Source organism: Cebidichthys violaceus, unplaced genomic scaffold (assembly GCF_023349555.1).
Source record: "Cebidichthys violaceus isolate CVI_PGR_0920_01 unplaced genomic scaffold, fCebVio1.0.p SCAF_21, whole genome shotgun sequence".
NCBI lineage: Eukaryota > Metazoa > Chordata > Actinopteri > Perciformes > Stichaeidae > Cebidichthys > Cebidichthys violaceus.
The window spans coordinates 7,986,839-8,014,758 of record NW_027176384.1 but is presented as its reverse complement, the minus strand read 5'-3'; the positions used below and the strand labels follow the sequence as shown (position 1 = coordinate 8,014,758).

Below are 27,920 nucleotides of genomic sequence, written 5' to 3'. Positions count from 1 at the left end.
GGAGAACAATGATCCTACTGTTTTTCATTATTCAAATGAATAGTTCAACATTCTCAGAAATACACATTTACTTACTTTCCATGAGTGAGAGTCTGGACATGCTTAGCCTAGCTTAGCATAAAGACTGAAACAGATGGAAACAGATAACCAAAGTATATCTTGGTTGTCCACAAAACGGAAATATAAGAATGTCATTTCTTGTGAAGAGGAAGTTACATGTTATAAAATGTGTTATAAGCAACGTTTTATTTAGCCCCACTAGATACAGTGACTAAGCCACAGCGACTGTGGAGAGCTGGGTCGTGTGTCCTTGGGCAAGACTTTTACCCAAAATTGCTCCCGTAGCTGTGCCTACAGTGTGTGAATGTTAGTTAGTCCTGATGGTGGGCATGATGGTGGACCCTACCATCAGCGTGTGTGAACGGGTGGGAATGCTTTGAGTGGTCAGAAAGACTAGAAAAGCGCTATACAAGTACAGTCCATTTACCATTTACCAAGGTGTTAGTCTCTGGAAAGGTGCAATGGGACTGAACCTGGCAACCCCACTGTGACAACGAGCTTCCAGGACGCTGCCCACAGACACTGCACTGACTGTTGTTTGTGTACGGATTAAAGAGGCACTAGTGGTACTGTGGAAGTAAATGGACGACAAAAGATTTCAGACACAAAACTAATTCTGAGCACTACTCAGTCCACTAGTCGGTCCGATGGATTCGTAAGAGCAGATTCATATGAACATGTAATCCTGATCATGGACCGGCTCGTTTCTTGCTTCCTTGATCTGTGTGGCTATCAAGCTGAAAAGCCATGTGAAATACATGACCAATGGCAGACGGATACCCACAGTCTACATCCAGTGTGTCAGACTAACAGGAAGCTAACGAGCTATGCTCTAGCCAGTAACTACTTTAAAAATATAAAATGTATTTAAATCTCAAAATGACTCCACAATGGCTTAAAAATGAAATCATTTGCCAAGAAATTGAATTCGATGCTCTCAGTTGGAGTTTGTGCTCAGGGGATTCACAAGCAGCTTTGATCATTAGGAGAGGGAGAATCCCTGTTGCCGTTCACAAGTAGATGCACAATTCTTCTTGCATGCTTAAATCATCTGTTGCGCTCACGATTCTGTCCTCCCTCAAATCCTTCCGTCGCTAAAATACATTCACACTCAACACACAACCATGAGATAGCTTTTCTCATCTCACTTGTGGAAATAAAGTGTATTCAATTCAATCCAATTTATTTTGTATAGCCCAAAATCACAAATCTGCCTCAGAGGGCTTTACAATCTGTACACATCCTCTGACCTTTGACCCTCACATCAGAACAGGAACAACTCCCCAAAAAAAACTTTAACAGGGAGAAAAGAGGAAGAGACCTCAGAGAGAGCACCAGAGGAGGATCCTCTATCAGGAGGCAGTGTGATAGATGGATAGATGTCCTGCTCCACTAGTCTCATGTGTCCTTGAGACACTTAACCCCCAAAATTGCTCCCGTAGCTGTGCGTACGGTATATAGATGGAATTGAATTGTAAGTCGCTTTGGATAAAAGCGTCTGCTAAATGACTGTAATGTAATGTAACACAGTCAATGCGTATTGATACAAATTATTCATATAGAGAGTAGTGAGCAGAACAATTATGTAAAAATGATGACAATGAATAATAACAGCAGCAATGAATATATATATATATATTTCCCACATTGTTGAACTCTGCCTTCAAAAGGTTCTACATTGAAGCAGAGTCCTTTGTGATACTACTGTATCGTCATGATTCTGGACTTCCTCCAGTTGAGGTGTGGATGCACGAAATGTGATGATGTGAAAATATCTAGCTGAAGTTTGAAACCATGTCATTCCTTTTATCAGTGCTGTGCAGCAGCCTTTTCAGTGGTTCGTTCATTTCTGTGTCAGGGTGCAAAGTGATACCTCCACCGTTAAACTGTCTTTACTACGAAAAGCTTTGAGTACAACAAACAATCATTTAAAATGTGCCCAGTGACGTAAAATATAGAAAAGTAACCACATCTTCATTAAACCTCTTCGGTCACGGTTTGAACTCCTGTGATAGTAAGGCAGTTCTTCATGACTTCCAGTAGCTTTTTAAAGGTTCCTAACATTGTCTCCCAGCTGTGCTTCTCAACAGAACATAATAATGTGCTCTGTAAAAATCATTTGTGAGTTTTTATCACTTAACTCAAAAATTGCTAACAGCCTGCCTTCATCCATCACGTCTGTGTTTTCTTAGCATTAAGGCTCGTCGGTCGCCCTGCTGTAGTTTACACCTGACACTCAGTGTGTGTTTTTACATCCATACAGTTTGTATTATCTTCATGAAATAAATGTAAAAGTAAGCAACCCCAACCCAACGTCTCACAATGTGTGGACATTACTGAAAAGAAGTTACTATTACTAGAAGTGAGGGTTAATCATTTACACACTATGCCAAAAAAAACAAAAAGAATAATGAAGAATTATGAATTTATCTCTTAATAAGATCCGTTAGAATTGATTGGAATATTCTGTCATTAGTCGACTCATTTAATTATGCGCAAAATATGGAGAGATGTATTTCTATTGAGGCTAAAGTGAAACAAACAGACAGACATTTTGCCCTAAGTTGTGTCTCCCAGGCTTACCTGCAGGGTGTGTATAAACCCTATTGTCTTTTTTAATGGAATAATTAAATGACACAATGTCACATGTTTTTATTTTCATCAACATGCATTGTAGTGTCTGCAAAGCTTCCTGTCTGGCTGGGACAGTACGTGGGAGGCGATGTAGATGAACTTATCTACATGTTTTATCATTTTATCATACCATTATTATCTTTGTCAGAGGACAGTTTTTACTGAGATTTTAGTGAGTAAATCAGACTAAAACTGTCTCAACAGAGGAGCCCTCCTCCTAGTCACTAGTGGGAAATTACACTTATGCATTTGATCAATATATAAAATTGTTTGGGGTTTAATTTGATCATTATTAGCGTGCATCTGTCCTCTCAGGCTACACCTCCCTCCACCTCTCTCTACATTATAATATTGAGCCACAACATCCCTGGTAACACCTGGGTAATCAGCTTCAAGGGAAAGATAATAGGATTAGTGAATATGCACTCATACCTTCATCCCCTCACTCTCCTCCTCTGGAATGAACAGCCCAAAGCATATGAAGAGAACAGATTACCATTTATTTATATCATTCACATCAAATTCTGGTATTTTATCAGAAAAGTTAGTGATAGTCATTGGTTAACACACACGTTTACCGACTGCATCCTCAATGCATTAGGGACAATTAAGTTCAAAGAAAAAAGAGGTCATTGTTTTCCCCAAATTGCATGACGTAGTGTGCCTGGAGCTCTCAGCTCTCCTAACAGATGTGTTGTTGTCGCCCCCTGCTGTCCGCCTCCTCGACTCAGACCAGTCCAGACGACGTGAAAGACGGTTCCTTCCTCCAGCGCACAGAGGAGCCCGACATAGACGTAAGACCAGCCCAGTCTGCAATGAAATAGATGATAACATTCAAAGGAAGTGTGGTTCATGTCTGTGTGTTTGTGTGCGTCAGACCAAGCTGAGCAGACTGTGTGAGCAGGACAAGGCAGTGAGGATGCAGGAGGAGAAACTGCAGCAGCTACACAGAGAGAAGGTACAGCCATCAGCGTGTGCATTCATTGTTGTGTCTTTGTGTAGACTTGTGTGTACAATAAGTATTTGTGTGTGTGTGTGTGTGTGTGTGTGTGTGTTGTGTGGCAGCACACTCTTGAGACGGCCCTGATGTCTGCCAGTCAGGAGCTGAGTGAACAGAGCGGCTCCAATGCTGCAGCCACACAGAGCCTGGTCCAGCAGAGAGACGTGCTGCAGAACGGCCTACTCAGCACCTGCAGAGAGCTGTCCAGAGTCACCACTGTGAGCACACCCAACACACACAACACAGACATCAGTGCAGGACAGGGGGAGGAGCTACTAAGGACGCTTCCACACTGGCAGTTTACTCCATTTCTTGGAGAGTTTGGTCGAAAACTTTTTCAATACAACTGCAACTCAAGAAACTGCTGGACTCGTGTTTATCAAGTCTACCAGTAGGTGGTTGGAGCTTCCAGGAGATGAGGTTCAACAAGCTAATAGAGAGATAGAAAGTAGATCATTTTTCTGACTGACCATGTGCAGGATGCAACATCCAGCATGTTTTTGTGCAGGGAAAAAATGGAAAAGGAAAAATCCTGATTTTGTCACAAAGTCAGTAGTAATAGGTCAAGCTTTGATTGCTCTAATGCTACATTAGTCTACATGGTATCAGTGTGATTATGGCTGATATGGTGATATGTTTGCACCTTCAATATATTTATATTGCACATTTCATTCCAAAGAAGATACAATGTGCAGAAAATGTAACCAGAGGGTCAAAGACCTCAGGTAGGGACATGGAGCCTCTTACTCTGGTTATATATAAAGTATACGTCATATTTGTTTGTAAACACACAGCATTTGAATTATAGTCAAATTTTGGCCACTCCTCCTCGGCTCGACGAGCGAGGGACGGAAAGAGAGGGCAGCGATGGTCGAGCGAGCTATAGAGGGAACGAAGAGAGGGATCTGAGAAATGAAAGTTTATCTTCTGTTTGTTTCACTAATGGACACCTCCACACAACAAAGGTGCCGCATTGTGAATGAATGCAGCCGGGGTGGAGCAGGCTCTGCTGGTGTGCTGGTGTGTGCACACAGCTACTCTGCACACGGCAGAGAGGAGGAGCAGAGGACAACACCGCGGTGAAACAACCCGTCCTCAGCACGGCCACTTTGTATCTGACAGAACTAAAGAGGGACTTGTGCCTCGGTATCAGATGCAGAGCGGCGTGACAAATGGACCTGAACGAGCTGCTCACCCTGCACTCTATTATTGGCTTGGGGTCACAGCCCCACGTGGGCCACAAGCGCTCTTTGCTGACACCCTGAAATGTCCCAAACACGGCCACATAAGAAGGAAAGAGAAAACCCAGGCAGAGGACCGGGTCTCTGTAGATACAGACACCACCACACACTACTAGTGATTAGAGGGAATACTTATTTTATCAGTCTGAACATCGTTTTTTAGAAAATGTTGCCTTTGAGATGCTAAATGGACTTTTTGTCATGTTGGTGATGCCCTGATTTTCTGACCTGTGTGGTGCTTACTCCAAGGAGAGAGATAAGCTTAATGAGTACATATATCTTGCCACAATGTTTAAGCACCAATAACTTTGTATTTCAAATATCTAGATAAGTGGGATAAATGGAATGGAGGTACAAGAATTCCTTTTGCCAAGTAGATGTTTGGGCACACACACACACACAGAGTCTAATGACCCTCCTGTTGGCTGGTGTCCTGGTTCCAGGAGCTGGAGCGTTCCTGGAGGGAGTATGACAAGATGGGGGCAGATGTCACTCTGGCCAAGTCCAACCTGCTGGAGCAGCTGGAGGCCTTGGGCAGCCCACAGGTAACACATACACACACTCACACACACCTTCGAGGGATGATCAAGGGTTTACCAGCATTTATATCTGTGTGTGTGTGTGTGTGTGTGTGTGTGTGTGTGTGTGTGTGTGTGTGTGTGTGTGTGTGTCCTCAGACAGAACCTCCTAGCCAGCGGCACATCCAGATCCAGAAGGAGCTGTGGAGGATCCAGGACGTGATGGAGGCTCTGGCCAAAAATAAGCCACAGCGGAGCACAGACAGCAGTGAGAGTCACCAGTAACACCTAAAGGAGCAGTGTGTTGGATTTAGTGGCATCTAGTTGTGAGGTTGCAAATTGCATCTGACTTAATACCCCCCTGCTCACCCCTCCCTCAGCATGTAGAGAACCACGGTAGTCCTCAGTCTCCCTCTAGAGTCAGGGTTTGGTTTGTCCGTTCTGGGCTACTGTAGAAACGTATGTAGATATAAATGGCTCATTCTAATGATTATGAACAAATGAAAACATAGTTATGAATATTACATTTAATTTCTGGCAAAATAAACCCCCCTAAATCCTACACACTGTTCCTTTAAATCACATTCTCAGATTAATTTCATATTTATCTGATGATTTGCATTACATAAGCACGTGACTACAAATGCTTTCTCAGATGTCTTTTATCGTAGAAAATGTTAAAGTTCTTCTCTCCATATTCAGCAGGTTTACCTGCTTCCAAACCGCTCTCCAGTCTACAGAAGAATGAGGTGAGGCAGCGCCCAGCACACACACACAGTACACCACACTCTCAGCTTTCACGTGTTTACACTCCAGTTAATGTCTTAAAAGTCATTTTGAAGACAGAATGAGTCTGTGATCTTGGTAGGGTAAACAACCAACATCATAAAGCCGGCTATCTGAGAGTCAGTCCGTTTGCCCGAGGGTTAGCATGAAGCACATGGCCAGTAGTCAGTTAAACACTAGCTGTGTGTTATTTAACACGATTTACAAGACGAGATGAGATTTAACTTACAGGTACTGAGACATCAACATGCAGTTCAGCCTCTAAGCAGTGTTTCCATTGATTTCCGTCTGACCAGGCATTCACTGGGTTCACTTTAATTCAGTACGATATGACGTAGCTAATCTATCAAAGTGACCTTTTTGCCAAATACAGGCAGTTGGTAATGCAGCAAATTTCATTTTTATTCCAATAAACAAACTAATTCATGATTACCTTTGTATGCTGCCTATCGTTGCCCATTGCCTATTGAGCTCAGGTAACAGCTCTGTGCTTTGCTTTACAGAAGGTGTGTTCAGGCTGAGCACAAAGCCAATTCTTGTCTTGCGTTACGGGTGCAAGTTTGTGTTTGGCACAGACGTGCAGACATTACTCTCTGCAGCTCCCTTCAGCTCTACGAAGCATCTTTCAGATCACGGTTTTGGTTTTACAGCTCACAACGTTACTGTTTTAGTTCCAGCAGCAGCAGGCAGCTGTTCTGATCCCAACTCGTCAGCATAAGTACGGTCCAGTAAGAGCCTGTGATTTCCTTAGAATGAGACCAGCTGTGTTAACTGTCAACAGGCAGTGACGCTGCTGCCGCTCAGTCCTCTCAAGGAGGGCGACAGCGTGCCCCCCCGCCCGCCCCTCCCCCAGTACTACGACTCATCAGAGCGCCCCCCTCACGTGCCCCCCCACCACTCGCACCCCGGCGGCCGCCTGCCCCCCCACACGCACCGCCCCGAGGATCGTAAGGCCGGCACCAGGAACGGAGTGCACAGCGTAAGAACCACTGAGAACCTTCATAACCTCCCATGTCTGCTCCCCCCCCCCCCCCCCCCCCGTCCACATCTTCACTGTGACCGCCAGCCATTAGCACGCCGAAGACTCTGTGGGCTCACAACCATCTTTACATCCATGTGTATCATCTTCACCTGTCCAATCCACCCTAAAGGCTGACCTGATCGACACTGAGGAGACTCATTCTGGATACATGCAACTCATTTCAGTGTTGTTTTGCTTTTTACCCCTTTAATCCATGCTCCATCCAGCCGTCACTGTCATGATCAGACCCATTCTGGTCCCTACATGGATTTATTTGTGGAATTCCATTCTTGTGAGGGTGATGTTTTATTGTGTTGGTTTACAATGGTGTTTTGAGTGTGTCTTGCCTTCTAATTTGAGTGTGCTCATTGAAAAATACTTTTTATAGCACCAGAGAACTCCCTACACAGAGCATTAAAACATGCTATTTCATAAATAAATGCTGAAATACAACTTTTCCATGTAAAACTATGAGGTTGTTGTCAAAATAATATAAACTAAACAGGAAGTCTTTCCTATAAAATGACAATTTTTCTTGTTATGTTACAACTTGTATCTTGAAATATATATATATTTTTAATTTGTATCTCATAAAGACGTTTCTCTTGAAATGGCAAGATTTTTTCCTCTTACAACAGTCCTAATCTGTTATAAACTCTCAGTAAATTTGGGATTTGTACTTCAGCCTCAGTACGTAGCTCATCAACAGCAACAAGAAATTAAGCAGGGACGATCGGGCCCTCGCACCTTCCCGCCTGTCAGGCTCACCGGAGGACAGACTGGACAACTTCCTGTTTCATGAAGAATTGCGCAAAATGGCTGCCATTCCACAGCAAGTTCGTTCCATGAAAACTCAAGAGTTTGGATTTGAAGTAGATCTAATGAATTCTGTAGGAGGACTTCTTTAAAGTGCAGCGCCTGTAAAAAGCAAAAAAAAAAAGGCCTAAAATTGCACATGAAATGAAATGGCTGACTTCCTGTTGGGTATATGGTTCACTTCCAAGTGACTTTTTGAACATCTCCACATGTTACATACACATTCCATACAGCCTGGAAAGTAAATGGTGGGGCTTCAACTCTGAAAAAAAGAGTTGCTGTTGAGCCAAATCAGATATGTATTTTTACCACATGTGAGGCGTCTGCAAACTTTCATGAGTTTTCAAACATCCCAAGCAGCCCACTCAAAGACTACAAATAAAAAAAATTACACTTCCATATAGATATAGTATGGCAACCAAAGAACCACTGACAACCCCTGCTTTTTCTTAAAGTCCACAAGGGTGTGTGTGTGTGTGTGTGTGTGTGTGCGCGCGCGCATGTGTGTGTGTGCGTGTGTGGTTGTTGTGTGCGCCTGACTGCTGCTGCTCAGTGTGTATTCTGACCCTGAGCAATCTCTCCCTGACAGCAAGCTCCAGACTACCGGCTGTATAAGAGCGAGCCGGAGCTGACCACGGTGAAGGAGGAAGTAGACGAGGCCAACAGTGAGGACAAGGACAAGACGGAGAGCTCTGAGAGTAAGGACACTTCAGCTTCAAAAGGTAACGAGACTCACGTAAAGCTGAAGCTACTTCCACGTATGCAGTGTTGGATGTTTATGCTGCTGATAATCAGTGCAACCTTGAGTGTGATATGCTTTTATGCTCCACAAACTCTTTATTAGTTTGCAATAAGAAGCCACACCAGATCATGGTATGTTTGTTTATCTAATCATCTATTTTATTACTCCAACACAAATAGCAACACATGAGCATTTACCCGTTTGATGGACAGTACGTTGTTCCACGGTTCCTTTGTCTCCGTGAATGTTCTCCACTTACCTTTTAGGGAGCTTTCAGACTATGAATCACAATACACCACATAGTCCCTGCATGTTCATATAAAGATGTCCCAGAAGGTCTCTGGATGCCAGTGGCTCTCATACACGTGTGTCCCTGCCTCATCCTGGGTAACATCTGTTGCAGCTTTTTTACTCCCAGGACACAAAGCTGTCTGTCGCAGCTGTTACTTAAGTATCCAGGCTCCTTCCCGTCGTCACAGATCAGCTCACGGTTAATGTAGTTACCGGTTATTCTAATGCCTGCAAAGCTGAGCAGGGGTGTAAAGTGCAGGCAGTGCGGCTGCATTGGGTCCCGTAGCGAGGAGAGAGTTTTAGCCTTAATAACTCATTTGACTGTAAAATCCAACACATTGATGGTTCATATATGTGGTGTGCGTGTGTGTGCTTCATAACTATTGACTAGTGTGCACTGAGGCCCTTTATAGCTACCTTACGCCACTGAAGGAGAGCGATACAGTTAAAAGTCCTAGTTGCTGTACTGTTGATGTAGTTACAGCACTTGTGGAATGCCGCTTCAAGTGTACTTATTTGGTCAGAACTAACTGTTCTGAGTAACGTGACGTTCACTGTTCAAACACTGGAGCTAAAGCTCAGGACCAACATCTTCTCTGGTCTCCAGTCCAGTGATGGGATGGGCATCACTGTGGTATAAGTTGGACCCCTGGTAAAAAACAGTGACTCACTCAGAGGAAGTCTCATTCTGCTTACTGAAACCCACAACTGTGTTTGTTGGCTCTTTTCTGATGAAAAAGCTTTACAGAGAAGTTCAACACTTATTATGAACAAACACACTTTTGCACTTTTTTTCTTTGAAATCTACAAATTATTGTTGATTGCTACTCCCTCAGGTAACTTGGACCCAGACAAGCGTTGGAAAAACGGACTTATTGTGGCTCAGAAAGCTTGAACCAGAATCTGTTGCTTTGCTAGAGTCCATGTTTCCAGAACCTCCGGAGGTTACCAGACTCTCCTGAGGTTTCTTAACACAAGTCCATCATCCAAAATCAAAACGGCAACAATTATGGGAACAAGACCCAGGTTGAACAATACTGGAATTTAAAAGTACTGCAGTCACAGCTGTGGCATGGTAGGATTCTGAACATCTCAAACGTCTCATTTGGACTCCATGTATTAAATGTTTATTACTGAGAGTATTAAACATTTAAGACATGCCATTTTAATTATCTTAGAGAGCAGACACCAGATGGATTTCTCTAAGCATATGTGTGGAAACACGTGTGACATTTGGGTTGTCTGAGTTGACAATTCACATTGTCTTATTGTATAGATGTATATGTATGTGTTGTGTATATGTATGCATATATATTGTATTGTTTTCTTATTTTATTTGTGAAAATAAGGTTAATCCTTTCTTCTGTTATTGCACTCAAACACGTATCAAACTGTTTCAAAATGACAACGTCCTGAATGTCTCCTGTTTGTTAACAACATGTTTTGTACCTTTTGTGAAATGAACCATGTTGAATTTTTTGCCACAACACGAGCAATTAGCCTGACCGCAGTGTTTGTTTGCTAATGTGGAAGTGACACTGTTCCTTGCCATCTCTCCAACAGTGCCCCTCTACCCAGTGGGCATCATTCCTCCCAGGACCAAATCTCCCATGAGTCCCCCAGAGTCCTCCACCATTCCCTCCTATGTCACCCTGAGGAAGACCAAGAAGCCTGAATCCAGATCTGTAGGTTTTGCCCTCAGCATCAACAGATATATAAACGTTTTATATAGTTTTATAGAATGTTTGTTGAGTCAGAGCTCTTTAGATTCGTAATCCCTACCAAGCCCTACCAATAAGGAAATACATATCTGCATTGATAATGACATGTGGCTCTATCGGAGTCAGAGCAGGCAGTACTTACAGAAGAGCTTCATTCCTTTCTTCACATCTCAGTGCTGAAAGTTCTTGTTCAAATCTCTCTCTGGTGTTCTGGGTTGATTTAGTAGTGAAACATATTGTCTTTATCTTATTTTTTTCAGTGCAACATACAAAAACTTGTCCTTGTATTCCTTAATATGTAGCTCCAATCCCAGTTGTTGTGGTTGAGGTTTTTTCTCCAGTTGATCTGGTCGTGCTGCAGCCGTTGAAATCTTAAATATCTCCAGTAATGAACACATTAACTACATGCAGCATTCAACCGTAGAAACAGATGAAACCATGATGCTAAAACAAACTTAACTGGAGCAGGGAAGAGAAGACGTAATAAGAGGAGTCTAGTACCATGTTGAGTGCAGACTAAACATCTCCTGCACAGACCTTTCATGTTAAAAGATCATAGCCCTTCCCTCTCCTTGTTCTAGTGTGAAACGTGCAGGAAGTTGAGTTTTATTGACAGCAGCCGAATACTCATCAAAAAATCTGCAAACAGGAGGCAAAAAAATGAATTAGTGAATGCAGTATTTCTGTTCAATAGATAAACAGAGTGGTGATTATGTTAATTATCGTTGTACTGATGCATCTGTGGAAAACCTACTTTATGCTGAATTCTACCACCACCACCTCAAACATCTTTTAACCAGCATTTATTAAGAGCCGACCCTCACCACACCTGCAACAGGACTTGTAATGTGCTGTCATGCAGAATGTGCTGGAGTCCATGTTAAATACAGATGAAGTACTATCAGATGTAGCCATGTGCTCAACCACAATACATTGAAACTGCACGGCCATACCAGCGAGAGGAGGCCGACAACTAAAAAACCAGACAAACAAAGCCCATACATACCAACACTGTCGTCATGGTCATGCAGTCATTCCTCAGGCAGAAAAAGAAAGTAACACTGAGTCTTGTCCTGTACAGGACCGACCCAGAAGTGCAGTGGATCAGACAGGGTTTGGGGAGAGAGAGATGGGTAGAACGAGGATGAGTGTGGAGGAGCAGTTGGAGAGGATGAGGAGAAACCAGCAGGCCTCCTCGCTCCGAGAGAAGAAGAGAGAAACCCCATCCCGCTCGCCATCCTTCAGCAAAGACAACCCTTTGATTATCCAGCAGGTGATATCACACGCACACACACATGTACACATAACCTTAACGATACTCGTTCAGCTCTGGAGCTTACCTTATCCTTTCTGGCAAACATTTATGTGTGTGTGTGTGTGTGTGTGTGTGTGTGTGTGTGTGTGTGCAGAGCCGGGTCCAGACAGAGGGGGCCTGTGCAGACCCTGTGGAGCTGGAGGCAGCTCTGCAGCAGCTGAAGGTGGCTCACATGGAGCAGAGCAGGACGGCTGCTGAGGCTGGAGGGACTCTCACAGAACGTGCCCCTCAGGTTCAGAGGATCTGTTTTCACTCGCTGTAGACTTCACGCTGCCCTGGCAACCAGCTGAGAAACAAATGCAAACTTTAACAATAAATACAAAAACGAAACAAACAAGCATTTGGATTTTGGTTAACTTGTATTAACTGCAAATGCAGTATAAGATTATCAAATGTGTATCTTTATAAGTACACGGTACAAGTAATACTATTTTTCTGCATTTTTTTTTTTTTTTCATCATTGTTACAATAGGGATTAGATAAAGGGTTGGTCATATAATGATGAATAAGATGCACATTTCTCATAATGACTGTACAAACAGATCATGACAAGATTCTGTTTCAATCTCCAGGAGGTGCAGAGAGTGGAGGAGGTGAAAAATGAGTGTGAGGAGGTGCAGCGGGACAGGGACATGACCCTGCCGAGTGTGAAGGAGCCGCAGGCTGAGGCCACCAGCAGTGACAATGAGGTACTGAAGACAAGGCCTGCACAGCCAGGGTGGAACTATGGGCTTGTCTTCATTCAATCACTTCCTGTTACAGCTTCTATTCATTTTTCATTTTTGCTTTCCTTTGAAAGTTAAAAATGAAATTCAGTGACAAGCTGTTGAAGGTGTTATTCATTATCTTTATTTATTATCAATAAATTCCTTGAAAAGACCAAAGTCTTCTGGAGTGTTAAACCATTTTAGGAGTTTTAACAAAGCTCTTTCAGTGATTGCACTGCAAAAAATATCTTTTATGATAAGTGTAGTGTAATGTTAAGTGGTTGCTGCAGGGGCACCCAGCTTCACCATACATTCAGCCAGGTCTGCCACACAGCCAAGTATCTACTATTGTGGCTGTATCTTCTCTAACTGTAATCTGGGACATGTGGAAGTATTCAGGTTGGCTTTAAGGGCTTGATCTCCAGGATTCAGCCAGGATTGATAGCTGCGTCTGGGCTACTCTCCAGTGGGATGCCACCCTGGATCTCCATCCAATTCAACTCAAAAACTGTATTTGTCCCTGGAGAGAAAATTCCTGTGGCAGGCATAGTAGAAACACACATACTGGTGGCAGTAGGTGTAGCGGTGAGTCCCAGGGGAATAGGAGGGGCCCGGAAGCAGACTCAAAAAAGACTCAAGTGTCCTTGTTGCAGGGCGGCACACACGCCTGCCAGAGGGCAGCCATTCGAAGGGGCTGGTGTAGGACATGGGGGGGTGTAAACCAAGCTGGTGTAGGACATGGGGGGTGCAAACAAAGCCCATTACAAGGATGTAGTGGACTTGGTTTGCAGATCGTGCAGTGGGATCAGAGACCGGAGAGGGTGGCCTATGGTTTTGGAGCAGGCGGTCACTGTACTCTGGAGACCTTTCTTGGTTTTGATGGTGATAGCGTTGAACCGACAGATGAATGAGAAAGTCATTGTGCTTTCCATGAAGTTGCACAATGTAGTGAGGATATTCCTGCATATCCCAAAGGAGTTTAGCTTCCTCAGGAAATACTAATGCTGTTGGTGCTTCTTGATGAGCACCTCTGTGTGAGCTTCAAAACACAGTTTGTTATCAATGACAGTGCCCAGATATTTGTACTAGTCTACAGCTTCCACCGGCTCCCCATGAACTAGGGCCGCAATCCTCACCACGCCATGCTTGGTGAATTCCACAAACATCTCCTTGGTCTTGGTGACATTCAGCTGTCTCATCATTCCACAAACTCCCAGGCCAGTGATCGTGGGCAGGGCCAGAGAGCAAGGAAATGAGAACAGTCTCTATTCAGGATGAAAATCAGAGGTGAGAGGACTCAGCCCTGGGGGGAGCCAGTGGGTGTGTGCCTTCTGTTGACCAGCACCCTTCGTGTTCTTAGGGTCAGGAAGTCCATGATCCACATCATTAGCTGATGATCCAGGTGGATCTTGGTAGATAAAATGGATGGAGTGACAGAGACAGAAGCTCCATGTCAGGCTCACACAGTCATGACGTATGTGGAGCAGCAGCTCCTGTTGATATGAAAGCATGTCCTTTACCGGTACTTTGCTCATCTCTATCGAGTCTTTACGGAGTGCCGAAACCATCTACAAACGGTGTACATTCATCATGGAGGTGTTGATGAAAGTACTAAAAGAAGCAGCAATGTGTGTGCTGGCCACTTTAAAAAGAACAAACACAAAAGAACAGGAAACACTGACACCATAAAGATCAACAACTATGCCAACATCTTCCTTGGTGTCCTGCAGTCATGAAGTCCTAGACTGTACACACCACCAAATATGTATTATCTAATGACTTATTCAATCAGTCATTTGTTGTTTTAACATCTTTATTTAGTTGTTTTTTTTCCTCTACTTTGTCATCCATCTACTCATTTAAGTGACTTATTTCCTCATGTATTGTTTGTTCTCACTTCATTTATTTATTACTTATCCACTAACTCTGTTGTCAGACATCAGATATACTGACATATTTCAATGTTGGTCAATATTCATTTCCATTTCTCTGTAGTGATCATTGTTTCTTTTTGTGTTTAAGTTAAAAAAAAATAGCATGTCACGACAGCACAATGGAAGTCTTGCTGAAATAAAAGATACATCACTGACAATTCTTACTGTTTCAAAGGGGAGTTCAGTTTGCTTTGAGTAATTCCTGGTACCAATACTACTCTCTGTATGTGATTGCCATGCCAAACTCTCCACTTTCTAATTCAAACGTGTTTGTGTGTTTCAGCTGTGTGAAAGCCAGAGGGTGGTGATTCTGGACCTGGGCACAGAGCCTCAGCACGTGGAGATTGTAAACCTTCAGCCTTTTGAGGATGAAGAAAGCAGAGAGCAAGATCTGACCAGCTCGCCGACAAACACCACCACTGAAAACAGGTGTGTGTGAGTGTGTGTGTGTGTGTGTGTGTGTGTGTGTGTGTGTGTGTGTGTGTGTGTGTGTGCATGCACTAAGGTCCCTTCAAATCTCTTCAAATAGAAGCTATTACGTCCCAAAAGTCTCACGACCCTCATCCATTATTGATGTCCCCATAGGTATAGATGGGTAGGGCTGGACCAGTTTGTGTATTCTTGCAGCACCGTCACGGTCCTCTGCACACATCATACTATGTATGTGGAATACATTGTATGATGTTAGCACAGCGAGGTGATTGATTGGTGTCTGTGTAGACATCATCAATTGTCATCCAGCGAGGTCACTCCCCTATGGGGGAAAGTATGGAGCTGTCACATAAGGACTGTTGTGAAACAAATAAACAGATCCAGAGTGAATATTCATTGTCAGTGGGCTAAAATGCTAAATGATGCTGCTAGCAGTTACCACTGATGGATAGCTTGAGTGGGAGGCACTCAGTACAGTCATACTGTACTGCAGCATCAGACTGTGTTCAACTAAGTCTCAGCCAAGCCTGGATCAAACCGTTGGCTATTAACAGGTTGGTTGTTTACAGACATGATACCTGGTGATTTAATCAAATATATATAGATATCCAGATATATATATATATATATATATCACATTGATCTATGTGAATGAGGGAAGACAAAAAGCTGACCCATCAACCTTAATTTATATAGCTACCCAAATGCACAGGTTAATGCAAGGTCCTAATATTAGACATGTCTCTAAAACAAACATATGTCAAAATTCTAATCCAAACATATTGACATCTATGCTATCTTATGTTTTCTATAACCCCTTAAGGGTAGAGTAACAGCCTCTCAAAATGTCTGCACATCCTTGCAGAGTGTGACCTACTCTGCTTCTGCCGATTGTAGCTTCCAGACTCCTGAGCCTGAAACGCCGAGCCCAGAGCCAAGGGACGAGGAACCAGACGTGACGCAACAAACCACCAGAGAGGAGAAGCTGGAGAAGAGATTGGATTCTTCCAACCAGCTGACAGCCGACGAAAAGAAACCCAACAACAACAACAACAACATGTTGGCTTGTGAGTGAAACCTGCCTCCATCACATCACCTTCAACGTTTTATTCAGTGTAGTGTCTACCTGAGCAGACATTCACACCTGTGTAACTGGACTGTACTTGTAAAGCGTTTCTAGTCATCCGACCACTCAAAGCTCTTTAACACTACATTCACCCCTTCACACCCATTCATACACTGATGGGAGGGGCTACCATGCAAGGTGCAACTGCTCATCAGGACTATGTCATTTTTCACAAGCATTCATACACAGTTCAGTGTCTTGCCCAAATACACATGGACACAGACTAGAGGAGTCGCCGATCTTCTGATTGAGGGACGAACCACTCCACAGTCGCTCACAGTGTGTGTTGTCGTATGAGCTTCTCTTTGCTCGCTTTGTTGCTTTTAGTTCCTGGTTCCCCCTCAGGTAAACTCTGTTAGTGCTGTTAGCACCATTAGCTAGCTACAGGCCGCCGGCTCCGGGGTCGCCATGTTGAGAGCCATTGAGAGACAACTGAAATGCTCCCAATCTGGAATTCTGCACCTTTAAAGACGCTCTGACATCATAGCATATGGTCTGCCAAAATATATTGTAGGGCCGCAAAGATTTAGGTGATAGTGATCATACATTCCACAATATTTTTGGGATAGTGACACAAAGAAAGAGTTATCATCCTGTGATTACACATGTGGGGTTTTCTGTTTAATTTGTCTGTTCAGAATAAATGAATAGAAAATATATTTTCTACAAAAATATTATATCACAGTGTAGAATTAGACTTTTTTCCATCTACTATGTCTGATGGAACAAGTCTACAAAGTTCCTTAGCCAAACAGACAGCATCCTCCAGTGGGTAAACAGTGAAACTGCAACTCATGGAATGAAAATGGAATCTGGGAAGACATTCAGTGTGTACTGTATGAAACACCAAGTCCCTCTATGACCTCATACCTCGGCTTTGAAACCAGCATAAACACATATCTACTTTCCAAGTGTATGGAGTGTGATCTTTAGTGTATTTTATCTCTGCTTCTATCACTGTTGAAGCAGACACTACTGAAAAGAGAAATGATCCCTTTCTTTTCCTCCCTGCAGCACAGACATTCACCCTGGTGAGCAGTGACACGTGAGCGACGCTGGCCTCGACATCCACACTGGTGTCCTGTAAAGCCCAAATGTAGCCCGCCTGCACAGAGCATGCTCCACGGCTTCCTGCCTTTACAACAGGACTACTTTGATACTACTGTTACATGCCCACAAGGAGACTGAGACTGAGAGGATGACAGCCCAGCTAACTGACTCCACACCGATGGGCCGCCATCACTTCCAGACAGAAAGAAAGGCAAATGAACTGTATCTTTAGCACATGTTAGATCTCTCCATACTGATATGTCCCTGACCAAAACACCAATTCTATGGAGTCAGATTTGTCTCGAAACATGTCTGCATAAAAATAAGATTGTGAAATGGTGGAGGCATACAAATTTTACAAATTATCTCTGTTTTCAATTAAATATACCTGAGCAATACAAGAAATGTCCGTTATAGTCTTGATACTTTTTATGGATTCCAAATCAGTTTCCAGCTGTGCATTAACAGGCAGCCATACCAGGTCCATCATTGAAAAGGAACCGAGAAAGATTTGACAAACTCAAGTGTCAACTGATTTTGTTTTATTATCTGTTATCCTGTAGAGGGGTCAATGAGACTGAGAGCTACTTGAAGGGTTAGGGAGTGAGATGGAGGGCTACTTTTTAACATCCAACGTTAAGGATTTGAAAACGATTTCGTATCAAAGTCATGTTTCCACCAAGGTTTTTTTTCCCAGCTAAAAACGCCATCCGCTCTTCTGAAAATGCCCAGTTGGGAGCGCTTCAGAGGAAAGTTTTTTTTCAGCTGAGAGCTTTGGTTGCATCTGGTGGAAGTAAAAATGTTAGCACAAGGTAGAGCACTTGCTCTGGATGAAGGGGAGGCTGACAAATGTATCGCAGAGAAGACAGACCCACTGGTCTCTGTGTGTTCATGAGATTTTTTGGGTGAGGAAACATCTAGTATAGTATAGATATCTAATATTGAGTACCAAAGAGCTGAAGTTGGAAGGAGCCCGGTTCACAAAAACCACAAAAATACTTTCATGGTATTTGCCCCGCATTTCCTCCACTGTGGATGGTTTGGTCCAAAGGGACAGGTGAAGGTGAAAAGTTTCCAGCTCTCATTGGGAGACGCTCATCCCGTCACGCTGAAACAATTTAACCGGCGTCTTCTTTTAGAACTCATTGCCTCCGTGTGGGTGAGTTTTAAAAAGATAATTGAAGGTAGGCTTCCTGTAACATATGCTGTTTGGTAGCTCCTCGTTCACAATAATACAAATGAACACCTAGTGGCTGCACAGTAAAACCATGGTCTGATCTGTTGGCCACACTATTAGTTAACAAAGGCTGTGTATTAAGATCAACATGTTAGCAGACCGGTGGCTTCAGTCCTCATCAGTGTCTACACAGGATGCACTCAGGCACAGCTTTGAGTGTAAGTCATCTGTGTTTTAGCAGCACTCAGAGCCCAACACACAATCCCTACAGTTATGTGAAAAAAACTGATGAAAGTTTAAAAACATGCTTCAGGTCACAGCTAACGTGTGGAGTGGGTAGAGCAGCTGCTACGCAGCCTGGGTAGTCAGCTTGATTGATTCAAATAGCAGAGTATCTCTCTCAACAGACGAGCGTGAGATGGACTACTGGGAAACGTCTGAACAGTGTAAACACACCTTTAGAGCCCCTGCAACCCAGGGCCAAACGGAGATTCTGACGCAGAAAGGGATACGTACCGGAACAATTCACGCCAAGGCCTCACACGCACAGCTGTATTTCAGTCGCAACACGATTAATTGTACAAATGGAGAGAACACTTTCAAAAGGTCTCTCCTTCCAGTCATTCGTGGTCTGTTGTGCGCACGCTAAGTGATCAAAGCGCATATATGAAGCATGAGAGAAAAGAACTTTGAACTGTAGAGAGGCTTCACAACCCGAGTCCAGGGTCAGAAAGAACTAAGAACACTTACCACTGCAGCTTATCTAATGATTTATCTGTGAAGTTGTGAACTGCAGGCCACAATCTAAACTCATTAGCATGTTGTTAAAATGTTTTTATCCAGTCAGGCTGAATAATAAATAACAAAGCGAGTGAACACTTAGTCGTATTTTTTGGTTGTCAGTCCCACGGACCCTAGTTGTTAATTTTCTGATTTTCTTTCTTTCCCTTTTTGTGTTGTTGTTGATTGGCTATACTTTTACTGCTATAAATATTCAAAATCAAACCATTTCACAATCGTGACTGTATGTACGACTTATTTTGGGAGTAATATAGCTCCATAGATATGTGTTGCCAACCATACACAGAACATTTGATACCTTACTAATTCTTAAAGTCATCTTAACATAATCACTCTCATAATATTCTACTGATCTGGAGGAGGGGATATTTGCTGTTACTGAGTTGTTGGAGGTGAGCGTACGCCTTCATAAAGGAGAAGTCTCACCGCAGATGGGCTAAGCACCAAATCTCAACACACATGCAGTGCTTTACTTCAACCCAAATGACCACAGATGCTCTTGGATTTGAACCTGTTCTGATTTTGATTCTTTGTGTTCATTTGAGACCGGAGGCTCCCTTATCATCATATCTTCATTTTGCACATGCAACATAACATATTGTCCGTCATTGGATATACACATATAAATATATACAAAGTACATATATGAACATAAAGCAGATTTTTACTTTTTCAACAAGGTGCCACTTCATGCTGCTGATTCTTTTGGACAGAAATAAGTATTTTGCAGAAGTTGTGATTATTCCTACAGTGTGTGTTTTGGATTTCTCGTCTGCTTTTTCAGTTATGTCTCCTATTGTTTTTCTCTTTAGTTTACATTACTTAGAAGATATACACAGGACATGACACAGATTAGATGTTTTGCGTTTGAATATGTCATAGGTGGTGAAGAATTGGAGAATAGCACATGTACCAAGCAATAAGTCGGACTATGGAGCTCCATGACATAAATTCAATTTAAAATAGATGTATAAAATGTAAAAAAAATTAACAATAAAACAAGATAGCATAATTTATGTACACACTGAAAAGAATATTATAACTAACTATAAGAGGTATTAATATTATTAGGGTCAATATGCAAAAAGTTCATAGCCCATCTGTTTTATATCATGTTAAATAAATGTTGATGTTCTTAAAATGTGGGTTTTTTTGTTCGCATTTTGTCTGCAGGTCTATTTCTCTGATCTTTCTTTTTGTACAATGACATGCTTGAACTACGTGACATGTCCTTCCCAACCTTTTTGGCTTGTGACTCTTTAAAATGAATACAAGTCTACTTGTTTTCACATCACAGGTCTAAGTTTCTTTGAAAGAGGTGAAGGTATCCAGTACTTTACAAAAGAAAAGAGAAGTAGGAAAGTAAGAAAATAACATCATATGAAATACAAAAAAATATACTTATTCATTTAGCAACAATATCCGTTGTGAAAAGTAAGTGAACCTCTAGGATTATCAATTAATTTAAAGGGGCAATTGGAGTCAGGTGTTTCAATCAATTGGATGACAATGTGAGCTTATTAGTCCCCATTAAATGAATAAAACCTGGGGCTTTACTATCAATGTCTGGTCAACACCACACAGGTTTGTGGAAGCCTCAAAAGTTGTTGATGGTCACCAGGCTGGACATGCTACAAAACCATAGCTAAAGAGTTTGGCCTCCACCAATACACTGTCGGTCACAAATGGAGAAAATTCCACACTCTCATCAGGAGCGGTCAGTCCAGGAGCTAACATCTAAGGAACATCTGGCCTTTCTTGCATGGGCTAATGTCAATCTTCATGAGTCTACCATCAGACAAACACTCAACAGGAAGTGCTGTATTTGGTAGGATATCAAGGTGAAAGCCACTGCTTAAATGAGAAGTATCATGTTTGGCGACCAAACACTGCATTCCATCATGAGAACTTCAGGCGAACTGTGAAGCACGGTGGTTTGGAGCTACCTTGGGACGAAGGCAGCTTCCCAGCATTGATGGAACTATTAATTCTGTAATGTACCAGCAAATTCTACTGGTAACTCTGTAAACTGTTGTTATTCGCCTAACTCAGCTCCTTTATTATACATGGTGTTAGAAAGTGAAAAAGAACTCAAAATCCCCCTGCTATGTTCTGCGGATGTTTAGCTCAGTGAGTACACACTTGTGGAGCAGCTTGCCAGCAAAAGTTAGTGCAGAAAACAGCGAATACAATTAGTTTTTTTTCAAACAGAAACAGACTCATGACACATGACTCAGGACACATCTCAAGAGGACTAACAGAGACGAAGAAGCACTATGCACAGATTGAGAAAGATGCGCTAGCCTCTAACCTGCAGGATCTGCACTTCACACTACTGACAGACCATTAACTTCTGATCCCACTGTTGAGCACCTGAGGTTTGGATGATCTGCCCCCCAGAGTTCTGAGGTTCCGTCTGAGACTATTAAGATACGACTATGGCACTGTCTATGTCCCAGGTAAAATCTCATCATCGAAGACACATTGTCCAGAGATCCACTGAGCAACACTCCATCCTCAGAAGACCTACCACTGGAGCAAGACATCCAGGTGTTTGTGGAAGCTGTTGTGTCTTTACTACCAGCTACAGACCCACGGTTGGATGAAATCAAACAAGCACAACAAACCTATGGAAGATCTAAAACAATGGTACACTACTGTTTAATGGAACGGCCAGAGAAACCAGGTGTTGTACTATACTGGCAGGTTCAGAGCAGAGCTGTATCTTGTAGGAGACCTCATGAAATAGAAGAGTATTGCTGTACCTCAGCTACTCAGAGGGGAGATAACGATTAAACTCCACGAAGGTCATCAAGGTATCTCCAAATGCTGAGCCAGAGCCCTATGAATCAGTATGGCAGCCCTGTATATCTGCCCAGATTAGAGAGACAGTAGACAAATGTGAAATATGCCAGAAACAGAACAGAGAGCTACTACTCCAGACCAAAAGGTAGGGGTGAACTTGTTTGAGTAATCAAAAAAGACGTACCTGCTTATTTTATAGGCAGCAGTAGCTCAGTCCATGGGGACTTGACTTGGGAACTATGGCTGTAGTTGCAGTCTTTTCGCAAAATAGAGCGGAGGATGTCCCCCCTCTAGACAGGTAATTGACACGAGAAACATAGCCTTTTCTCTCCATGGCGTGTAAGGGCAGAGTCAGAGGAAAGCACCAGGTCCAGACGGTGTGTCACCCTCCTGCCTGAAAGTCTGTGCTGACCAGTTGTCCCCCATCTTCACACAGATCTTCAACCGATCACTGGAGCTGTGTGAAGTCCCCTCCTGCTTCAAACGCTCCACAATCATCCCGGTCCCCAAGAAATCCTCCATCACAGGATTAAATGACTACAGGCCCGTCGCCCTGAAGTCTGTGGTCATGAAATCCTTTGAGAGACTGGTGTTGACCCATCTGAAGAACATCACAGTTGGACCCCCTGCAGTTTGCCTACCGTGCAAACAGGTCGGTGGATGACGCTGTCAACATGGGACTGCACTACATGCTGCAACACCTCGACTCCCCAGGGACATACGCAAGGGTTCTGTTTGTGGACTTCAGCTCTGCGTTCAACACCATCATCCCAGCAATCCTCCAACCTAAACTCTCCCAGCTCACTGTGCCAGCATCCACCTGTCAGTGGATCACAAACTTCCTGACAGACAGGACGCAGCAGGTGAGGCTGGGAAAAATCACATCCAGCACTGGACTATCAGCACTGAACCCCCCCCCAGGGATGTGTGCTCTCTCCTCTGCTCTTCTCTCTCTACACCAACGACTGCACCTCAGAGGACCCAACTGTTAAACTCCTGAAGTTCACAGACAACACAACGGTCACCGGCGCTTTAGAGCTCTGTACGCCAAAACCACCAGACACCAAAACAGCTTCTTTCCACTGGCTGTCACTCTGATGAACAATTAATGAGACATTCTGCACTAATACCTTTTGGATATATAGTTATATTTATATTGTACATAGTCATTAAATGTTTATGCTTACATCTGTTCTACTTTCTTTGTTATCCTTGTTTTTATTTTTTATATTTTTCTTGTTTATTTGTAATTTATGTGTACGTACGAGTCAAATTCCTTGTATGCATATGCATACATGGCCAATAAAGCTGATTCTGATTCAGATTCTCTATGGATTCCTTCCATTCATCAACAGCCAATGTATCGGAACCCAAGTCAAACAAAGAAAGAGACAAAGAAAGAAATGCAGCTCGACACCTGCCCGGTCCGGAATAGTCCTGGATGAGTCAAAACACTAATGTGACCTCTGTGAGATGTATTCTGTCCAAATTCATCTTTGTATCATCACAGATCTCAACTTAAGAACTAGGGACCCAGTTGTGCCCTCCTCCTCCTATTTCAACACCAGAACGAGGGGTGTCACCATTCGCCAAATCCATGATTGAATTTGACATTCGATTTTAAACTTTTTTCATTAACATTTTACATTTTTTTCTTTTGAAAGAGATGCTGCTCACATGCTTTACTGCTGCAGTCGCTAAATCTTCTGCTGCCTACAAACTACTTTTCATGTCTGTAGAGACTAAGACAGATATTCATTTGAAATTCAGTGAGGTCCAGTTAGTCACGCAAAGGTCCGGAACACCACAGTAATGTCTAACTCGTGCTCTGATTTAGTGCCATAGTTATTAAAGTAGCAGTTGTCTTAATGACCGTATGAAGTCAACCACTGACTGTCATTTAAAATATAGAAAGTTCAATTGAATAATACCTCAACAATATTTATTATCAGTTTTCAAATTGAACTGAATGAATTATAAATGATAAATGGTCAAAGGTAAGTGGACTGTACTTGTATAGCACTTTTTTAGTCTTTCCTACCACTCAAAGCTCTTAATACATAATCTAATAATAAATAAATGATCTCTCATCTCAAGTAAAATCAGGGCTGCATTTTTAAAGAATATCATATTCTCATCCTCTAAAGGGAGAAAATTGTGAGCAGGGACTTTATCTTTGGTTATTGAAACCACCTCTATTCCTCTCTCTGTTAACATCATTGTGAGTCAATGAATTGATGTGACTCTTAGGTTTATTTTCCTGTGCCTTCATTTCGGATGTGAGTGGGTTGTCTTGTAGTGGCGTTTCACATTGCCCCTTTTAATAATCGCCACAGTCTCTGAACATGAGACACTCTGGTTTTGAACTGATGTGGGAAGATGAACAAACAAGAGTCTGTCCGTTCTTAGTTAAAGGCTCTGGTCTCGTTGTACACTTTTCTCTTTTTGAAGAACGCCATGTGGAATAACTTTTCCTACTCACAAACTATTCCGACTACTCGGTTTGTCGCCCTGTGTGTGTGTAATAATAGAAAATAATAATAGAAAAGCTGCACTCCGTCAAGATTCTGGCAGCCTCCTGCCAGATGGAAGGGGCACGAACAGTTTGTGTCCAGGGTGAGAGGGGTCAGCTACAATCTTTCTTGCTCGCTTCAGGGTCCTTGAAGCGAACAAGTCCTGGAGGGACGGCAGATTGCAGCCAATCATTCTCTCAGCAGAGTGAATGATGCGCTGCAGTCTGCCCTTGTCCTTGGCTGTGGCTGCAGCGTACCAGACCGTGATGGAGGAGCAGAGGATGGACTCAAAGATGGTGGTATAGAAGTGCACCATCATTGTCTTTGGCAGGTTGAATTTCTTCAGCTGCCTCAGGAAGTACATCCTCTGCTGAGCCTTCTGGGTGATGGAGCTGATGTTACGCTCCCACTTGAGGTCCTGGGTTATGATGGAGCCCAGGAAGGACTCCACCAGAGTCACACAGGGTGATGGGGGCAGGTGGGGCTACGTTCTTCCTGAAATCCACAACCATCTCCACTGTCTTTAGAGAGTTGAGCTCTAGGTTGTTCAGACAGCACCAGGTCATCAGATGGTCAGTCTCCCATCTCTAGGCAGACTCATCCCCGCCAGAGATGAGTCCAATGAGGGTGGTGCCATCCGCAAACTTCAGGAGCTTGACAGACTGGTGACTGGAGGTGCAGCTGTTGGTGTACAGGGAGAAGAGCAGAGGGGAAAGAACGCAGCCTTTGGGGGGAACCGGTGCTGATGGTCCGGGAGGCTGAGACGTGCTTTCCCAGCTTCATGTGCCGCATCATCAGTGCTTCTTCGTTTTCTATAAGCAAACTGCCAAGGATCCAACTCTTAAGTTTACCTCACAATTGAGGTCAATGCTACAGGCCTATAATCATTGTTCTCAATTTGGCAAGACTTCTTTGGAACTGCAGCGATAACAGTTTTTTTTCCATAGTGCAGGGACAGTGTGTGAGTCCAGAGAGCACTGAAAGATGGGACACCAAGCTGGAGTAAGCTCTTCAGCCCAGGTTTTTAAGAGGCGGGCAGAAATCCCGTCAGGTCCGTTGGATTTAATAGTGCATAGCTGACGGAAAAGTAACTGCACCTTGTAGTTATCCATCTCAGGCCTTCTACTCAAGTCGTCTGTGAGAGAGTCTAGAACGCTGTTGCACTGATAGGAAAAATCATTGGTTTGGAACCTGAGGTAGAAGTCATTCGGTTCATTAGGCTCATTAGTTTTTTGGCCTTATCTAACAGCTGATTAAGTTCATTTTGTACTGTTTTTAGCTCCACTCGGTCCTTATTTCTAAATGCTGCTATTTTTCTATTAATGTATTCCTCAATTTATTTAGTTATAAATGGTTTATTGTTTGGGTACACAATTATGTCCTTTTTATTAACTACATTGTCCACACAGAAATTAATGTAGCCTGTTATTGTCTCTGTAGCCACGTCAATATCTGCATAATTAAAACTATCCCAATCTGTGCACAGGAAACAGCCTTTACGTTTTTCTATGTTCTGCTGCTTGATGCTGAACATAGTGTCACATTACAACTAAACTCTGTGGCGGGTGTGGCTCAGGAGTTAGAGCGAGTCTTCCATCAATCAAAAGATAGGCAGTTTGATCCCCGGCATCAAAGTGTCTTTGGGCAAGCTACTAAACACAAAATAGCTGAATGTTGACATGTAGAGTGCAGTGTTTTTGAGTGGTCGGAAGATTAGAAAGGAGCTATATCAATACAAGTCCATTTACCATTCTTACCCTCCATGGAGTCAATGAGAGCTCAGTGGTTCTGGACAAAGCTGCAAGCAGCACATCGGGGCCCAGCACTCAGCCTGCTCTGAACGGGAGCGGGGAATGAGAGCATTCAATTCAGTGACCTCATGAAATGGTTTCACATCTTTGGGCTTTGAGATGTGGTCTTTTCTTAATTTTTGCCTCCATTGTGGGATCCTGGATCAAGCTGCAGGGTGGAACGAGCACAAGACTCCGGTGGGACTAGAGGAGTATCATGTTTACATCAATGATGCTTGGTGCTCAAGCACGGTTGGCTTTGATGAACATGTCACATTCTTTATGTTTTTTTACCACTGTTGCTGCTGTTTACATTCCTCTTGATGCAAATAAAAAAATGCAATACAGTTTTGTTTTTCTTGTCTAGATACTGCATTTCATTATGCACCCTCATGTTGCATAATGATAATAGTAAATAGACTTTCTAGTCTTCTGACCACTAAAAGCACTGTACACTACTAGTCAAAATTCTCTCTCTCACACACACACACACACACACACACACACACACACACACACACACACACACACACACACACACACACCTCATTAACATACACAGTATCTTTCCAAGGACACTTCGACATGGAGCCGGAAATCTAACCCCAATAAATCACCCTTGAAACATTGATATTTTAAGAGAGTACAGCTCAACGTTAGCATAGGCGTTACAGAAGCAGGCCTTTATTTCAATGCAACAAGTCGGCCACTAAGATGTGCACGGTTCAGAGCTCCACGGTTCAGACCGGAGCCGTTGTTTAAGTCAACAGCGGTGGTACAGTCACGGACGCTAAAACTGGCTCAAACGAGCGGCGGTGCCTGCAGGAATATGCACCTTGCTGAGATAAGAACGTGCCTTTTCAGCACTTTTGGAGTTGGATCATTTTTCTGTTTGTCGGAACACGTGGAGCTGAGAGGGCACAATGCCGAAGATCGTCTATCTTTACGAAGATGACTCACTCGTTAAAAACAAAACAAAGAAATTCAGTCTGCTCCTCCTTGTGCCATGTTTAACCCACATCGCTGAAACAGGTTAGACATTCCATCAAGTAGTGAATATGAAAGGAAAACAAACATTTTTATAATTTATGAATTGCAAGGGACGCTAACTAGCTTCTAACCCCACCGTAGTTATCATAATTAGTTGATTTTAATGTTGAATTGTTTATACAGATATTTATAAATTACACTACAACATCAGACATGTGGACTTTTTACGTTGGTCAGTGTTAAAAAGCCAGAATTTAAGTTTGTAAACTATATGCAAAAGCTACAGAGAATCATTTTGCTAGCACTGCTGTTTAGATAAGCACTTTATTCAACTTTATTAACAAGGATTGCTGGATGCACGTGTAGCGACAGAGTGAGACATCTTTCTAATAAACAATCTTTGGCCATGCGGAGCCTCGACGTCATGAAACCCCCTGCTGAGTTGTACGC

The 27,920-nt window shown here is 43.0% G+C and overlaps 1 protein-coding gene across 5 annotated transcripts in view; it reads left to right on the top strand.

The window, feature by feature from the left end:
• Nucleotides 1–20,555, top strand: part of LOC137877326 (pleckstrin homology domain-containing family A member 5-like) — a 178,604-nt gene extending 158,049 nt beyond the window's left edge. The window contains exons 17-31 of one of the 5 annotated variants that reach the window (XM_068717149.1): nucleotides 3,426–3,488; nucleotides 3,572–3,652; nucleotides 3,760–3,912; nucleotides 5,379–5,480; nucleotides 5,613–5,721; nucleotides 6,156–6,202; nucleotides 7,021–7,218; nucleotides 8,666–8,798; nucleotides 10,673–10,794; nucleotides 11,912–12,103; nucleotides 12,240–12,377; nucleotides 12,718–12,834; nucleotides 15,070–15,215; nucleotides 16,116–16,285; nucleotides 17,359–20,555. In XM_068717149.1, coding sequence (XP_068573250.1) covers nucleotides 3,426–3,488; nucleotides 3,572–3,652; nucleotides 3,760–3,912; nucleotides 5,379–5,480; nucleotides 5,613–5,721; nucleotides 6,156–6,202; nucleotides 7,021–7,218; nucleotides 8,666–8,798; nucleotides 10,673–10,794; nucleotides 11,912–12,103; nucleotides 12,240–12,377; nucleotides 12,718–12,834; nucleotides 15,070–15,215; nucleotides 16,116–16,285; nucleotides 17,359–17,393 — 1,806 coding nt within the window. In that variant the 3' untranslated portion in view covers nucleotides 17,394–20,555. The remainder of the gene's footprint in view (nucleotides 1–3,425; nucleotides 3,489–3,571; nucleotides 3,653–3,759; nucleotides 3,913–5,378; nucleotides 5,481–5,612; nucleotides 5,722–6,155; nucleotides 6,203–7,020; nucleotides 7,219–8,665; nucleotides 8,799–10,672; nucleotides 10,795–11,911; nucleotides 12,104–12,239; nucleotides 12,378–12,717; nucleotides 12,835–15,069; nucleotides 15,216–16,115; nucleotides 16,286–17,358) is intronic. The other 4 variants (XM_068717151.1, XM_068717153.1, XM_068717150.1 and 1 more) reach the window with 4 other exon arrangements.
• The last annotated feature ends 7,365 nt before the right edge of the window (nucleotides 20,556–27,920 follow it).